This window comes from Triturus cristatus, chromosome 5_2, assembly GCF_964204655.1.
Source record: "Triturus cristatus chromosome 5_2, aTriCri1.1, whole genome shotgun sequence".
NCBI classification, from domain to species: domain Eukaryota; kingdom Metazoa; phylum Chordata; class Amphibia; order Caudata; family Salamandridae; genus Triturus; species Triturus cristatus.
This window is the reverse complement of record NC_140588.1, coordinates 24557584-24576411: the sequence shown is the minus strand read 5'-3', so window position 1 is coordinate 24576411 and position 18828 is coordinate 24557584. Positions and strand designations below refer to the sequence as shown.

Genomic DNA, 18828 nt, shown 5'->3' with positions numbered 1-18828 from the left:
ACAGACGTTAGTCTATTGCATATATACCGCCAGTTTCTATACAAGTTAAAGATAATGCTACTTTGCCCTGTATTCCTCAATATAAAATACTGCAGGCAGGGGAACGGGCCCATCTTCAAATTATTCAGGATTTGATACAAAAGGGAGTAGTTGAAAAAATGTCCGCCAACATTTGTAATAGTCCTATTCTTCCGGTCCTTAAGACACACCTTCAGGTTCCTCTGATGCTATTGATGATGTCTATCACTTTATTATTTTTATTTTTTTTATTTTTTTTTAAAACCTTTATTTCTTCAAGATTCTGGACACAGCTATTCAGCCGACAACCCGGGGGTTCGGCAGCTTCGGTAGAGAAGGACAGAGAAACGTCCACATTGCATTAAAGGAGCAGTGAAAAGATTCCATTTTTAAATAAACACAAACACACAACAAACCCCAGCAAGGCGAAAACACTGAATGCCCATGGTGATAGCCCCCCAGGGGAGGCCGGACCCCAATCATCTAACAGTCACAGTACTGTGCTAAGAGGAAGTAGGGGGACAGCAGAGGCCCAAGAAGTCAATTATCCATCACATCTTATAGACTGAGCTGGAAAGAATGTCATATCACTTTATTATTGATTTGCGAGAGGCTATTAGAATTGTAATTCTGCAGTTTCCAGTGGTTTTCTAACATCACTAAGCTTTTAACAAGGATCCCATCTACTGCTCAGTTCTTTTCTGTTATTGATTTAAAAATGCATTCTGCATTCTTCAGTATTCCTAAACAACCGGACAGTAGGTATTTGTTTGGATTTACGGTGCACAGACAGAATATCACGTTTTTTTCCCCGAACTACAATAATATCGAGGTACAAGAATATCGACTGCAAGAATATCGTGGTACAGAATATCGACAGTAAGGTAAGAAATATTGTTTTTTTAATATCGAAGACAGTAATATTGTCTGTATAAATATTGTTGTTAATAATATCAATATTTATATTAGTGTTCTGTATTTTAGTATGTGTGTTAAAAGTATGTGATGTAATTTTTTGGTATAAGTGTAGTGTTTTTTTATTGTATGTGTTAAATTTTTTGCAGTAATTACTTTTAAGTAAATTATTTTTTGCGTATTTTAGTTCTGTAGCGGGTTGTGGGTTTATAGTTGAATAAAGTGGGAAGTAATTTAATTATAATAAAGTAAATATTAAATTGTATTTATTATTTATAATTAATTTATAATGAATTGATTATTAATTCGTTATTAATATATGTTAATTACTTAATAGATAATTATATTAAGTGTGTTATTGTTTAGGAGTGGGTTGTGGGTTCATAGGGGAATAGGGTGGGAACTAATTTAATTATAACAAAGTAATTATTAATTTTTCTTCATTATTGTTTATAATTAATGTATTATTAATTGATTATTAATTTATATTAATTAATGAATTGATACTTATATTAATTGTGCTATTTTTTTAGGAGTGGGTTGTGGGTTTATAGGGGAATAGGGTGAGAAGTAATTTAATTTCAAAAAGTAATTATACATTTTTGTTTATTACTATTTATATTTAATCTATTATAAATTATTTATTAATTGGTTATTAATTTTTAGTAATTCATTAATTGATAATTATATTAATTGTGTATCTTTAGGAGTGGGTTGTGGGTTTATAGGGGAATAGAGTGGGAGCAACTTAATTATAATAAAGTAATTATTAATATTTATTTATTAGTATTTATAATTCATTTATTAATAATTAATTATTAATTGGTTATTTAACTTTAATAACTATTTAATTGACAATTGTGCACTCAGCCCTCCCGAGCCCCTCGTAGCGATGCGGACACCAATGAAAGCGCAGAGTCTCGACAACTGCCGCCTCCACTGCTCCTCAGCGGACACAGGATGCGTTCAGGAGGCGTCTCAAGAGCACGTCACCCCGATGTAGCGGCTTCGTATTGTTGCACACTTCAGGCCTGTGATCCTCCTGGGACAGCGATAAGGCTTCCCCCATTTGCCGCAAATCAGGGATGCAACTTGGTAGTAGGAGGACGTACGTCAGCCAGGCTGCCTCATGAGCCCCAGCAGTTCACCGTATTGTGAGCACGCATAACAGCTGCAGTGCCCCTCGTAGGTATGGCCTAGAGTATCCCAGCGGACTCCCGTCCCTCCCAGGCTGCCTGAATACTGATTAGGAAGCCGATAGCCTCGATCCCGTTCTGTCTACGACCTCTGGTAGAGGAAGAACTTCGTAAACTTGAGGAACAAGGGGTCATAGAGACAGTCACCGGACCCACCCCGTGGGTGTCCCCGATGGTAATCGCGGAAAAACCTCGCCAACCAGGCAAGATCCGGGTGTGCATCGACATGAGGCTCCCCAACAAAGCCATCAAACGGGAGAGGCACATCACACCCACCATGGACGACATCATCGCAGACCTGAATGGCGCGCGGTGGTTCTCCAAACTGGACCTCAACGCAGGGTATCACCAGTTAACATTAGCCAAGGAGAGCAGGTATATTACCACTTTCAGCACGCACCTAGGGCTGAGACGATACCGGCGACTCAACTTTGGAATATCTTCGGCAGCGGAAATATTCCAGAACACTATCAGAGACATTCTACAAGGCCTGCCTGGGGTCATGAATGTGAGCGACGATATCCTGATTCACTCTACGACCGTAGACGAACACTACCGGCGGGTCAGAGCCACACTGACACGCCTCAGAGAATACGGAGTCACTCTCCACAAAGACAAATGCCAGCTATTCCAGCAGCGGATAGAGTTTTTCGGATACACGTTCACAAACGACGGCATTCAAGTGGACCCGCGCAAGTCACAAGCCATCAAGGACGCTCCTGCGCCCACGTCTGCCGCGGAGGTGCGCAGTTTCCTGGGGATGGCCACATACTGTGGAAGGTTCATTCCGAACCTAGCCACGATTGCAGAGCCGCTCCGACAGCTCACGAAAAAGGACGCCCCATGGCAATGGGGACCCCAAGAAGACTCGGCGTTCCAGTCTGTCAAAACGGCGCTCCTCGACCAGGCCACGTTGGTGTACTTCGACCCGGAAAAGAAGACAGAGCTGATAGTTGACGCCAGCCCAGTAGGACTTGGTGCAGTCCTCACCCAAGAGCAAGAACCAGGCCGGTGGGCCACACTAGCTTACGCAAGCAAGGCCCTCACAGCGACCGAACGGAGATATTCCCAGATTGAGCGAGAGGCACTGGCTATACGATGGGGCTGTCGACACTTCCACCTGTATGTCTGTGGACACCCGTTCACGGTCGTGACGGACCATCAACCGCTGGTACCCCTGTTCAGAGGAACAGCTCCGCACCCCCCGCCACGGATAGAACGATGGGCCATCGGGCTGCAACAGTACCACATGGACGCAACGTACCGGCCTGGAGCCAAGAACCCCGCCGATTTCCTGTCCAGGCACCCAGGCCCTTGCGAGCACATCCCGGAAGGGACAACCGAGGAAGATGACGCTGAAGCGCACCTCGATTTCGTCGCGGCCCTAACGTGTCCACAAGTGCTGACAATACAAGAGATACTGCAGGCGGCGGGACAGGACCCCGTGATGGCCAGAACCAAAGAAGCCCTCCTGCAAGGTTCGTGGGCTAATTTCCTACAGTCCGCCAACACGTGGACACCGGAAGAAAGAGCAGATCTGCAGCAGATCTGGAGAGTACGCAACGAGCTTAGCATCACCAGAGACGGGATAGTCCTACGGGGGACCAGGATTGTCGTGCCAACAACTTTGCGACGCCAAGCCACCCTTCTGGCCCACAATGGACACCAAGGGACCGAGAAGATGAAAGCCAGGATGAGGGAGAAGGTGTGGTTCCCAGGACTAGATGCCCTGGTGGGCGATGTCGTAAAGAGCTGTCCAGCGTGTCAAATGACCAGCGGACCGGAGCGTCCGGCCCCCATCACAACCGAAGAACCCGGAAGACACCCCTGGGATAAAGTCAGCGTTGACTTTGGGACCCTCCCTGATGGCAGAGTCACGCTGGTAGTGATGGACAATTTCTCCAAATATCCACTGGTAGAGGCGCTGCCATCCACCGCGTTCACATTCGTAGGGCCAGCGCTGGAGAAGATATTTCACATGTTCGGACGCCCGTCGGAAATAAAAAGTGACAATGGGCCGCCGTTCCAAGGCCACGAGTTTAAGGAGTTCCTCGCCACCCAAGGGATACGGCACCGGCGGATCACCCCACAGTGGCCTCAAGCCAATGGCGAGGTCGAACGCTTTATGAGAACACTGAACAAAACCCTCCGAATTGCCAGCACCGAACAGCTGGACCCCGAGCGAGAGATTCAGCGCTTCCTTGGAGAGTACCGAAGTACACCCCACTGCTCCACCAAACAAACTCCCTGGGCCCTCGTGCTGAAGGGGACCCGCCGGGATAGTCTACCCACGGCTCCCGGATGGGCTCCTCCACCGTTTGATGCAGACCAAGCGCTACAACGGCGAGCACACCGAAATCAGCAGGTGAGCCGGGCAAGAGGGTGTCTGGAGCGCGCCCTCGAGCCGGGGGACAATGTCCTCATCAAAGACCGACGACCGGGGAGCAAATTCAAGCCACGATATGAACCGGGAAGCTGGATAGTAGAACGACGCCAGGGGACAATGGTCACAGTTCGCCGGGGCAATGAGTCAGCCACCCGAAACATCTCGTGGTTCAAACGCATTCCCACAGCCACAAGACACCGGCCAGAGTCGGAAGACGAGGAGGGTGTCCGGGGCCCCGTGAGAGAGCAGTCACTGCCGCCCGACCAGCCTGAAGAGACGGTAGCCCGGGGCGGGCCCAGCTCCGAAGCCGAGGAAACGGCGCGTGATGACCAGGCGGTCACCAACACCCGAGCGACGGCCAGGTATGAACTGCGACGAAACCCCCCGCCAAGCAGCCGCCTCAAAGACTTTGCCTGTCAAGTAAGTGACTGAAAAGGGGACTTCTGATCCATGGTTCAGTTGGCCACAGTTGGATAGGGATGTTGCAGTCAGCACTCTAGCAGTTCCTGCTAGAGCGCTTGTGTCATGGATGACGTGCGTACGCCACGACGGTGGCGTACGCGTATTCTATAAATAAAAGGGGCGTGCCCAGTTTGGGCAGTCGCGCACCAACTAACAGCCGGTGTGGTCTCTGTGATTGCGCGCAGCTAGCGCTAGGCCCGCGCTGCGCCACCAGCTTAACACTCGCGGTCCCCTTAGCTGCTGTCCAGTGCTCTCTAGGCGCTAAGGTCGATATGGCAGACCTAGTGCCAACGTTTCACCTCTTGGTGCTGAGATTCGGCTTGTAAGCCCTGGGCGGAAGCGCTGCTACTTTTTCAGAGGCGCCGACCTCACTAGTGCGACGGATCTTCTGCCCGCACCTCTCTGATCTTCAGGGCTTGTCTCTGCAGCCCATGGCCGCCATTTCGTGCCTGGAAGGCGGAGTCGCCATGTCCGGAGGCCCGCGCCGATTCAGCTCATCAACAGTGCGGCAGCGCCAGCGCCAGCCGCTCTCCGGCGTATGGTCGCACTCTGCAATCCCGCTGGCCAGGTTCCGCCTGGTAGTCAGACAGCATTGGCAGCCTACATCTGTCAATATCAGAGGCTGCCCCTGCAGGTCACCGCCGCCATCTCGGGGACTGCATACGACGCTAAACCGCGGGCTCAAACGGCAATTTCAGCACCTCTAAGCCCTCAAAAACCGTTGCCCGCAGTCCAGCCAGATCCCCAGCTGTTCCACCATCTGTGTCAAGGTACGGGGTGCCGGTTCATAATCAGGATCATTGTAGTTCGGGGAAAGCCACGGACGGAGCTCCGGAGTCCGCCTCTCCTCACATCGGCGCTTAGCCACGCCCCCCCAAATCCTCACACTGATACAAACAACGGAGATATTCCACTCTGTCAAAATCTTAACAAACAAACTGAAAGGACCATCTATCATACATGCAATATAACCAAGAATGCAACATCATATGTCATTTGCCCACAGTTAACAACCAATAAACTGTCAATTCTTCACTTTATATGTCACCAGATTGTATCCTATCTTAAAAACGTACCCCCAACATATTACTAAAACCGTCATGGAAAATCACCTTGATTTATAGCTAGCGATTATTCTCTCTACCTTCTTTATATTTAATGATTTTCTCCTAACACTCCATTCTTTGCATGCCTTTAGTGGCTCCAACCAGCCGCGGCCGCTGTAGGTAAAAGCGGTGGGGCCATGTGAGGGGGGATTTAGAGAGAGAACCACGAGGAAAAATTAAATAAATAATTAATTTTCCCTCGTGGTCGTCTCTCGAAATCCCCCTTCACCTGGCACCACCGCCCTACCGCTCTTACCTGCAGCGGCCGCTGCTGCCTCCAACTGCAGGTACTCCGTTGAATGCTGGCTTGTATTACTCTCTACTATATCTCTGAATGCTAACAATGTCTCCCCTCACAAATCAAAAACTCTGTATTACTTGCATGTTGAACAATGTCTAACCTCTTCTAGCTTATTCTCATTAAAACTCTCACCCATCACGAATCATAAGCTCTCCTTCTGTGTAACCTATCCTTGCAATCTAACACGATCTAATCCTTCTCTAGCCTATCTACTCTAGTCTATTTACTTATCCCATTTTTAGGTCTCGCCTGATCCAGCGCTTGCGCTGATCTGGTCGAGACATGTTGTATACAGGCTTTTCGAAGTGCTGCCGTGGCCTAAAGCTTCAGTGCACGTGAACGTGCACGCGCGCAGCGCCATGTGTCTTTCCTCCGTAGCACGCGCGGCGATCGCGATCGCGATCACTTTCGCGGCCGCGTTGCCAAAGCTTGTTATTTATTGACTCAGTCCTTCAGATGGGTTTATTGGGGCAGCAGCAGCGGCGGCCGCGGGTAGACAACAGCCGGTGTGTCTCATTTGACGTCTGTGGAATGAAGAGTTTTGACTCCAGGCCGGAGCAACATGTCCTGTGAGGCTCCGAGGGGCGCTGAGTGCAGGGGTCCTCATTCCTCCTGGACATGGCAGCACAGAGGGGAGGGCCTGGGCCTCCTCTCAGCACCACCACACACTTTGTTAAGCCACAGGGCCTCGCAAGACTTTTCATTCGCTGCATACTCTGGCTGCCAAGTGAAACTGTGCCAGCTTTCGCCGAGGACAGGAATAGACCAATGGACAGTTAGCATGGTTCAAAGGCTCGACCACCTCTTCTGAACCGTATCCCCAGCACTGAACAGGACGATTCGGCAAGTACCGCTCAAATTGCCCCGCCCATTATGAATCTTGGAACACCGGTTTCGTTCTTGTGGTAAACACCTGCTTTCTTTTGGATAGCGCTTCATACAGCATTTTTTTTGCTTCTAGGCACAATAGAGGTCACTTTTTAAAGAATTATGTGATACTTAATTGCCAAATGTCAGGTTGTTATAGCTCGTCCAGTTAGGATACCAGTGCATTGATTGAATTAAATGCCATTTCAGATTATATCCGACTAAATAAAGGCAACTGTTGTAAACTGACTATTGAAACTGAATGGAATCATTTGAAATAAGCAGGATCATTCATGACCGCAGCGAAATTACACAGACACTAATCATTTAGATGACAAACTATTTATTGTAAAACATTCAGTGCGGAGTCGATTCTTTGCCCTGACACTAGACAATTATTGCTTCCCTTTACGCACCTCTCTAGCTGTTACGAAGAGGCATTTGCATGCACTAATTGCAATTTGTCTACAACCCATAACTGGAAATCGGACGCACACACAGTTGGCACCCAATTCCAAAGTTGCCCTGGCACTTAGAATGAGGATGTAAATGATATTAATGTATTGACCTTGGAAGGATGAAAGGTCAAGTATTCAAAGTAAGATTTAAACCTGTAAACACACCGTGAAACGCAGACATCTGCAGTGAATTCACTATCCGCATAGAAACGAGACTGCTTACAGTTTTGCTTCTTTGTCATTATAATGTACTACAAATCCCAGAATGAAATGCACAACGTGGAACTGGATAAGCTACTCACGCCAGATGAAGGATAAAATCAGATCATTGGGCATATTAAAGCAATTTCTTTATAGTGATTTGTATTCATGGTCAGCTATTAAGATGAGCTAACGTTGTCTGCGCTGTCAGTCATAACACAAGGGTCAAATATCTTCCCTCTAGGAGGTTTCTTGAATGCATTCAGTGCGTAGAAAGGTGCCTTAAATCCAGCTTTGTCTGGCTTTATTATTATTATATTATTATTATTAATACTATTTATACTGTTATTACGAAGAATTGTAAGCAGTCACGGAACGTGTGAATCAGAATCTGGAACAGTGTGCGCTGTCAAGTTGCCAGCCGTGGGAGGTAAACCTGAAACCTGATGCAGGAAGATGATGTGTGTGTGCTTTAAAAATGAGGCCTTCTCTCATACTTAAAACATTGACATTCAAGGGATGTTGGCACTAGCCAAAAGGTCTGTTTTGGTAATCATTTTTGCAGCTGGGCTGACATGGCTTTATTCCCTGGTGGCTCCTTAGAGAAAACAGCAGTCACGTGGCCCACTCATCGCCCAATGAAAATGCAGAGTTTGAACGGACTACTGTTCACTATGCCGCCGCATACCCTGCCCATTCCTAGACCCCCCCCCCCTCCCCCCCCGCCAGGGTTTATGCCTTTTGATTGGCTTTGGAAAATAATTTGTGTGTAAAGCCTCAGGCGGGCTTGTAAAATATTCAACCCTTGAAAACGTAGAGTGGGAATTTCTGCGAAGACAGGTGGTTTCCGTCTGTGTCAATCTGGAACAAGCATTGGCATAGCCAATATGTCTCGCCTTTGGGACCTTATAAGTGTTTAGCCATGCAACAGTTGATGTTGTTGCACCAAGGATATTGTGCTGCATAACTAAATACTTATAAGGTCCCAAAAGCGAGACCTATTGGCTATGAAGTCTACATTTTATACTAACCCATTTTACAACCCATGTTCATACCCCTACAAACTCTCTCTATCTGGTGTCGTCTTGTTAACTTGTACATGTTAAAGTGCTCTGCGTAGGGTCGGATGTACAGAATGTAAGCTAGTGACCATTGTCCTTGTGTTACTAACCACAATGTCAAGCATTGTGCCATCAGAGCTTCTAATATGTGTGAAAAGTTGTCTGCACATTTATAAGTCTGAGTTAGGGACTGTCTAGTCAAGGGTGACTCCATTAGTACAAAGGATAAGACATTTATTGTTTTACTAACACCTTTGGCCCAAAATTTGTTTTAGTTTTTTTTTTTTTAAGTAATGGTCCCTTTTTGATGATTCTGAATAAAGCTTGGTGAAACAAATGCCACCTCCAAGGTCCACAGCTGGAGTTTGGAAAGCTTTGTAGAGATACATATCCCTCTTTAGCCCCCACCACCACCACCACCACTAACCAGCAGCGGGCTCCACCAGTGACAGCATCGCAGATGGACTAGCAAACTCATTCCATGCAATACTCTGCTAAAGGCACATAGGAGCCCCCATCTGGCAGCTCCTGGGATAACATGTTGGCAAAGCCCGGGTGTGCAAAAACATCAAAGACACTACTGTGAGAAGCGAGCTCTTTGGTATTGCAAGCATTTGCAATGCAATAGGTCTCGCATTTACACAACTTTAAGCTATTGGCATTGTAAATGACAATGCCTTTTATTTATGTTTTAAAAACGAAAACAAAAATAAAAGGCAATGTCATTTACAATGCCAATAGCTTAAACTCCCGTAAATGCGAGACCTATTGCATTGCAAATGCTTGTTTCATTTGAATGAACTCACACTAATAATAACACCTAACTCCTATTAGCTTGAACTACAACAAAACACTGGGGGAAATGTTTCAATAGTTTCCTGAGAGCACAAGACTAACCCCAATAACCTCAAGTAATTAAAAAACATTCAATTACCTTATAACCTTGAGTTTCAGAGAAGCGTGCTACCCGGTGTGAAGTGCTTCAAAGAGTCATCAGGGGTGGTAAGCACTATATACATGGATTTACAATACCATATACATTTTCTTGGTTGGCTATTCAGGGCAAGAGTGGTGCAATCCCTTCCAACAAACACACGCATCCCAACACATTTGCTGGACCGCACAGAAGTGATAAATGTCTAGATTGTTTTATTGGTACAGAATAAACTTATTTCAAATATGTACATTTCAAAACCTCATTTGTCCCAAAGCAGTCATTTAGTCGTGCACCATCTGCCTGCAGCAACTCTCGACCTGCCGAGTTTTTAGACTCATCCCACTCTGCTGTCCTTCAGAAATACCTTAAAAATTTACTTGTTCTACACTTTCAGCCTTGACTCACTTCTCGCCTCTTAACCTTCTCCCACTCTACGAGCTGACTCATTGCTGGTTTTCAGCTTACTCTTCCATCATTTAGCATGAGCGTCTATTCTACAGTTTCTAGATTCCACAACTACAGAACATAATGTTATTGATTATCATTACAGGATTTATGGTTGAGCAATATTTTCAGCAAAATGAAAACGTTTTCACATTTTCCCTTATATCATTAATGTGAACCAATAATGTCCTAAATTCTTTTGTATGGGTGTGAAAAGTTGAGTGTGCTTCAATGCCTTAATAACCATTTTTGCCCAAAAAAATAATAATTTTAAGTATCATATTGTTTGCATGAATGTAGCAAGGTCAAATTAATTAAATGTCCTAATAGCAACAGTTTGCAAAATGGCGTTAAAGTGTGTTCACTTTCCGACACTAAATGGGTTAGTTCATAATGTCCCTTCAAATGCTAAAACATATCGTTAAATAGACATATTCCTAATGCCGAGCTTGTTTTTTAATTGAAGTGTCGCATTTTCTGAAACTGTATTTATGAAATTCTAGTTTCACTGTACCTATATTTCAGGTAGACTATCATTTTCAATATTTACATGTATTCTGATACTAATGGTTCAATTATTACATAGGCTGAGAACTACAAGAAAACATTATAGAGCATTCAGTTAGAAATAGTAAGTAGGTATGTATGTAAAGTCTATCTATCTATCTATCTATCTATCTATCTATCTATCTATCTATCTATCTATCTATCTATCTATCTATCTATCTATCTATCTATCTATCTATCCATCCATCCATCCATTCATCGGTCTATATCTATTGATCAATCTAAAACATAATAAATACTGACAATATCCTCAAAATGTTAACTGTATTGAAATAATTCAGACATCATCTCATTTTCAAAGTACAACTATAAATCCTTAGTGTCCTTTGTGGCACTTCTTTCATTCATTTTTAAGATTCTTTGAGAAGTTATCAAGAACATCTTTAAATGATTTCAGCAAAAGAACCCCAAGCTCATGACTTGTCTCGTGAATGTCAGGATCGTAGCTTCCAAAAAGTGGTGTTGAGGTCAGTATGTCATTGCGGTTTGCATTAAATAAGATGATGTTTAGGGCCTCTTTTACCTCTTCATATCTTTGATGATCAAATTTAGTGAGACTACTTTCATCAAGTGGGTATGTAACATCGTCGGGATAACAATCTCTGGGTACTGGGAATTCAATATATTTTAGCATTGGGAAATCAACAAATGCTTTAAAGAGACATCTTAAAGCTCTGGATGACAGAGGATTCCCAATGAACTTAAAGTCTTTCAACTTCCTGCATGACGTTAGTCCCAAAATCATCATGTTCACATGTGCTTCATCAATATTGCATTCCTCGAGGATCAGGGTCTTCAGGGTGCGGGATGCACGGCTTAGAAGCTTGAAAAATGTTGCTGGGTAAAGATCTGCAACATTGTGCCCGCTGAGATCCAGTACTTGAAGATGCTCTGAATGGAGACTGTTGGCTAGGTATGCCATGTCAGCATGATTCAATGAACAGTAAGCCACGTCCAGTACTTTCAAAGGTGTCTTCAGTGGACTACGGAAGTAACAGAAAAATCCATGTCAATATACCAAACTTAAATAACACATTTGATAAGTGCTATACCATAAAGCCACCGATGCAGTCAAACTCAAAATAAAAAAAATGTCATTATGTGATGCTAGACATAACAACTAATCCAGCTAGGCAACATTTTACATAGGTACTTTGAAGGTTTGCCATCTATGACATCAAGTACTAGGCATAATGACAATAATTATATTCTCTTTTTTTATTTTAGAAGTGAACCAAATGGGAACCTTGAGTTATATTATCTGTTCATTTAGCATCCAAGTTAATTATGCTGCATAGTTCTGAACGGCTTATAAAGTAATTTTGTTGGCTAGCATATTCATCTTTGCAGTATCAAATCAAATCAAATCAAGCTTTATTCGGTTGTTGAGAAAACATCCATAAAAGCACAGTATAATACAATTATAAAAATAAGCAGCCGATTAAACTTTTCCTCAATAAACCGAACCTCCAATAGGGAAGTAGTCTAAACTCCAATTTTGCAAGCTACGACAATAGGAGGATAGTATACTTTTAAAAACAAGAAATATCAAAGGCCTATTACAGGGGCAGCAGATTCTAAAACCTCAACAGTCGAAAGGACATCGTTCATCTCGAAAAAAAATGGATCCCATTCTTACTCCAAGTTCTGCCTATGCTTGAAAACCAATTTCAAGAAAATTGCTATCGATTTAGCATAAGGTTCAGCATCTAAACACAGAAGGGCGAGAAATGCTGGGCGACACCTAACTTTCAGGATTGGAACGAGCCACTGTTTCCTCATATCTTGGTAAAATTTGCAAAATAGAGTTATGTGGATCGTTGATTGGGGGGAACTGTCGTCGCAAGGACAAGGCTGAGGAAATTTTTCCCAGGTATTCATCTTGGGGAAAGTAACCATGTGGTGGAAAATATTTAATCTAAGCCTAGTTAACAGAAAACTTTCATAGCCCGAGAAATTAAAAGTTAAATAGGGCTGAACCATCATCGATGTTTGAATTTGTAGGGAGTGTTGAACAATGGGTTTAGAGACCTCGCTGGATAGTCGAAGAGATTCTAAGTGAGCCAGGCATGCCTTTTTAAAATGCTTCCTCGGTATTATTGCAATTGAAGGAGGGGAGGAGTAGTATTGCGACATGCCGAGGTCACTAAAGAATTTACTTACATACGCTATCCAGCTGATCTTTCGGGCTTTGTCAAGAGATATACAATCCTTGATGAATTCCCGGCAGAGTGTTGTTTCATTGGTCGACCATATGCGATGCCACAAAAGAAGTGGTTGAATCTTTATCAGATCTGTTATGTAAGTCAAACCCGTTTCCAAGTGGCATGCATAGGTCGAGGTCCCCTGCGGGACTGTAAGGAGGAATCTTAAAAAACTATTCTCCACCCTTTGTAGTTGCTCAACCTTGGAAAAACCCCATACCCCAGCCCCGTATATTGCACTAGAGACGCATTTTGCTCTATAAATCTCAAGGAGTTCAGCGGTGGGACGTCTACCTAACTTGGTTGCAAAATTGACCACAGCAGCTGTTGTCCTCTTAAAAATAAGTTGCCTAGATTCGATAGCAGGCTTCCAGGAGGATTTGTGGTCAAAAACTACGCCCAAGTAGGGATAGGTGGATGTGCACTCTAATTTCTGAGTTTCAATGTACATGGGTTTCATATTCTTCGCCATTAACCCTGCAGACATGACAAACGTCTTTTTGATGTTTATCTTTAGGCCAAGGTTGGCCATGAAAGTATGATATCTTGCAAGGGCACGCTGCAACTCCATAGGGGTACGAGCTGGGATTACAGCGTCGTCCGCGTAGAGTAGAATCGGTATTGGGCGCTTATTTATGGTAGGGAGGTCCTGGGACCCCGACACCATGGCTTTTTCCAGGCCATTGGTATACAGATTGAATAAAAAAGGTGCCAGGACACAACCCTGCCTTACCCCTCGTTCCACTCTAAAGGACTTTGTTAGCTCGCCCCCCACACCAAATCTGACTCTAGCTGCGGTGTCTGAGTATAATTCACGCAAGAATAGTAGAAGGGAGGTATCAATACCCATATCTACTAGTATATCCCACAGCTTAGTATGATTGACACAGTCAAATGCCGCTGAAAGGTCAACGTATGCCATATAAAGTGTCCCCCCCTTTGCGTTTACATATTTACCAATGAATAGCGATAAATTGAGGGCTTGCTCTATAGTGCCCAGACCCTCGCGAAACCCAGCCTGTAGGTCAGATAGAACTTTATTGTCTGAAGCCCACTGCCGAAGTCGATCTAAGATGACACGGCTGGCCACTTTCCCCAGCGAGTCCAGCAAGGAGATAGGTCGATAGCAAGATGGTGACTCGCGATCCCCTTTTTTAAATATGGGGACAAGAATAGATTGGGACCACGAGTCGATAAGGCCCACCTCGCAGGATGCCTGAAGGACCCTAGTTAGAATTGGCGACCAGAGTTCCATATTAGATTTGAAAAAATCAATTGGAACTCCGTCGGGACCTGGGACCTTACCAGATTTACTGGCCTTGAAAGCCAGTTCCACCTCCTTGTGTGTTATATGGATAGGCAAGGGAAAAGGAGTTAAGTTTGGGTCAGATAAAGGCAATTGAGATGTGGATGGAGGGAGGCTGAATATCCGCTCAAAATAGTCAACCCACACCTGTTCACCGATCGCAACATCGAGACTAGAGTTCGCCGTGATATCTGCTAGAAAGGGTGATTTCACAACCTTCCAGAAAGCAGCGCTATCCCGTATGGAACAGGAAGTGTGTAATTGGGTCCAAAGACCTTTTTTCAACGATTTTTTTCTAGTTTTTTGTACCTGTTTGTACTTCTTCCTAAGGGCAGCAATTTCCGTAGGGGTTCGATCTTTACTATTTAGTGCTATTTTTAGATTCTGATAGGCTTTCGTACAGGTGCTATCGAACCATCCCATCCTTCTAGGTTTACCTATTTTTGTATGGACAAAGATAGTTTCGCTAATTGATGTGTTCAGTAACAGAAAATTAGCCAAAATGTCCTCACTAGTGGCATCTAAATCAAGGCATTTATCAAGAGCTGGTCTTAAGTACCTAAGTAGTCTAGTAATGATGGCCTCGGGGTCCACCTTTTCCCACCTTAACGAATAACCATTAAGTCTGTCTAGTGTGAGATTATTTTGGGTTAATATCGTCGTGATTTTACGACTCTCTCGGCCCTTGATAGGCGATAGAGGGTAATGGTCGCTGATGACAATGTCATGAGTTTTACAGTTTAATACATCCTTCCCTGCTGTTACTGAAATAAAAATGAAATCAATTGCATTTGACTTCCCTCTACCATTAAAGGTAGGTTTGACCGGGATGGGAGGGTTCGCCAGGTCGTTAACAAGGGCAAGATCTAGGCCACATAAAGTTTCGTTCAAACAGTGCCCGAATGGGGTATGGGGAAAATGGGTTATTGGATCACCGTTTTCATCCACGATGCCGCAGGCTATGTTAGTAATATGATTACAGAGGGTCTGATTAAAATCCCCTCCCCAAATTATGGTCAAATCCTTCCGAACCTTGACTATTAGTTCTTCAAGGTAGGAGTTAATTAATTTTATAGTTTTTATTAAGTCATCCATAGGAAGGTTATTATAAAAATTAACAAGTACAATGGCATTAGTCTTACTCTGATGTAAGATAAGGATTTGAAAATTAACATCCAGCCTTATGGGAACTATGCTAATGAATTGGAGGATATTTGATACAAAAATGGTTAGCCCGCCCTTGACTCTGCCAGAAGAAGTTGATGAGGCTGGAGAAAAGAATGTTTTATAACCCTTAATGTGTAATTCTAATAGCGCCCAAGTTTCTTGTAGGCATAAAATGCCAAAGTCGTGGACGAAGTCTAACCAGGCGACGTTCACGACCTTTGTGCGCAACCCTGCCACATTCCAAAATAAGATCTTCATTGATTGGTCATCCTTAATTGACACGGGATCGATAGACGGTCCCGTGATTCCCTCCTGCTGACGCACCTTCTCAATAATTGCATGGTACTCTTTGTTAATTGCGTCGTCATAAGCCGTAGCAAATTTTTTCCTTGGAGAATTTAGTAAGGTAGTGCTACCATTTATACAGGAGTTCCCATACTCAAGTCAATCCACCCTTTCCAAATCGGAAAGTGTTTCAAAAAAATTAAAAGTTGGAATATTATATCTGATACCCCTTCTCGCTTCCAGATCCACGTGTGCAGGTTCCCTTCGGTTCATATAGGGTTGGCAAGGAGCGAATTGAGGATAAAAAAAAATCAGATCCTTAGTAAGGATTTTACTCTCGCCTGACATAAAGGACCAATTGCATATATGATGGACCACCCGCCTGTCCATAAAGTTGACGACAATGCAATCCCCTGAGAGATCCTTACTCCTGTGTCCTAACCAGTTTATCCTTCTGGCAAATAATATTTGCCCGGATAAATCTGGCGGAAGTGGCCTGTTGTTATTAAGCCAATGCGCAACTTTATTTCTTAATTCAGGAAAGGACTCTAGTTTACCTTGGGGGAGCTCCGGGACGCCAACTAAGACTACCGTATATGGTAAAAATTGTGGAGGTAGGTCAATGTGTATGTACTGCCTCTTTGATCTAGGAGGCGGGGAAGAAGCCATGGGTGCGCTTAAGTTATTGTTCACCCGTCCCGTGTATTCGGCATGCTCTACAGCCGTTCTTAAAGTACCCCCCCTAGTGATCTCACTAACTTCTTCTGACTACTTCGAGGCCCTCTGCACAGGCCTACCCATGATTTCTTTGGGCTTCAATATTTGAGGGTCTTGAGATCTGAGATTGGATAGTAGCTGGGTAGTAATACTGGGGTCGGGTTGTTGTAATATAACGGGCAATTGTTGGTCAGTGGGCTTCGTGGTCGAGCTGTTCATCAACAATTGCTCCAAGTTATCTAATTTTTCCCCAAGGCGCTTTACCCTTTCCACGAGGGGAGCCATTAAGGATTTCATGAGGGTTTCTATTTTCTCAAAGAGTCCCTCATTACGCGGGGAAATAGGTGGACATAACGGGAAACTGATAGGCTTTTCGTTGTTTACAACATAGGACCCAGCGTCATTAGTTGTTGTAGCCAGTATTATAGGCACGCTGTTGTTAGGATATTTCCCTTTCAAAGCAATATCTTTCACTGCAGGTCTCTTTTGCCTGGAACCCCCTATAGGCCCCTTAGATTTTTTAGCCTCTGGGCCGTGTGTATTAACGTGTTTTGTCTTATTCCTAGCCTTCTGCCCTCTTGTAGTTACTCGCGGACCAGCATTATTTGCACAATGGGAAGTAAAAGAGATCAAAGTTGGGCTTGATGGTGCTTCGTGTATCCCATTTGTTATTACATCCTTAAGCTGGGGGTCGGAAGTAGACTCGTTAAAAAGAGAATTGGGGGTGATAGATAGCCTAGTTAATAGGGACAGGGACCCATCGGGTACATTACTCATTTCTGAAGGGATGTCTTGAGTTGTTGGAAGATTGTATATCCCAGGGAGGGCAACAAAAGAAGGTGTCATTATTGAATCTTGGGAATTGATAGTGAGCATTGATATATTAGTAGAAGGCAAAGAAGGCAAAGGGGGGAGAGAACCAGCTGGGAGCGAGAGGCGTCGTTCAGTGTGCTCTATAGCATTAGCCACCACCCCTATAGTTTTCTGCAGCATTCGATCTATAGCTGTCAGGGTAGGTAGTGGAGGATTTGGGGGTGGCTTATGTTTTGAAGCTGGTACTGGTGGCGTAAGATTATTCTTCCCCATAATTTGCCAATATCAGTGCAGATGGAGTATTATTTGTAAGCCTCCTCCCCCACTTACGGAATTGCTATCCAACAATAGTATGTGACTATATAGGGGGTTTAGGCAGTGGTCGCTGCAAAAACACAGAGAACCATCTGCCGTTACGGAGCCAAGGGTGGAATATTCAAGTAGTCCGAGGCCAAAGGGGATGGCCCAGCCCGGCCTCTGCCGGCCACAAACGGTCCCGCCCTTGTCCCGGGCTTCTCCCGGCGCGTCCCACGTGCGTCCTCGCGGGGCGAGAAACCAGGCGGACCTTTAAGCGCCTCCTGGCGCGTGTGCCGCTGACGTCGTGCCCCGGGGGATCCTGGGTGTTGCAGTCCTAGGGTCCGGCGGAGCCAAGCCCGGCCGGTCCGTTGGTGTTGCGCTGAGGGGACGAGGCCAAGCCCGGCCGCAGGGACAGCGGGGCCACAGCAATCAAGTTGGCGAAGAGAGTTTTGCAAGGTGAGCGCCCGGGAAATGTCGTTGGAGTCGCTGTCAGGCTTGCTTTAGGACATCGACTAAGGTGGTGTGAAGTTGTTTAGATGTGTACTGTGGAGCGGTGTGGTGGTGGCAAGCTGGAGCATAAGCGGTGATGAGCTAGAAAAAGGGCGGGGGCAAGCGGGGCTCTCAAGGCTGAGTTGCTGGCTGCACCTGAACTATTCAGGCCGCCTCCGCAAGACGCCAGGGGCACGCACTTGCTGCGGCCGCCTGCTAAAGGGCAGACGCGCTTGCCTCCCACGGTCATGATCACTGACAGCGCAAGATTTTTTTCCCCTCAAAATCCAAAGACCAAGGTCCAAAGGTTCAAAGACCACAGTCCACAGTCCCAAATCTTTTACCTCTTCAAATGCAATATGTGAGGTGGTACTTTGGCAGGCGGTGGCTGGGGGTCAGCGACAGATTAGCGGCGGATTAGCGGGAGTTTTTTGAGCGAGACAGAGCTCAAGCTGGCAGGCAGAGCTGGTGGATGGAGCCGGAGAGAAGGGGGGAGGGGCGGTTGACGGATAGCAGTTGGCGTTTTGCCATGATGGCTCCGCAGGTTTTACCCGGTATCCGATGTCTGCTGTCTGCTGTCCGCACACACTCACCCTGGCAGCGGGCACCGCGACCCCCTCTTTCCACGCGG

At 45.2% G+C, this 18828-nt stretch overlaps 1 protein-coding gene across 1 annotated transcript in view; it reads right to left on the bottom strand.

Annotated features, from left to right (window-relative positions):
- Positions 1–10103: 10103 nt before the first annotated feature.
- Positions 10104–18828, bottom strand: part of LRRC14B (leucine rich repeat containing 14B) — a 197296-nt gene continuing 188571 nt past the window's right edge. Inside the window, exon 2 of the mRNA XM_085606778.1 lies at positions 10104–11902. Coding sequence (XP_085462904.1) covers positions 11260–11902 — 643 coding nt within the window. The 3' untranslated portion in view covers positions 10104–11259. The remainder of the gene's footprint in view (positions 11903–18828) is intronic.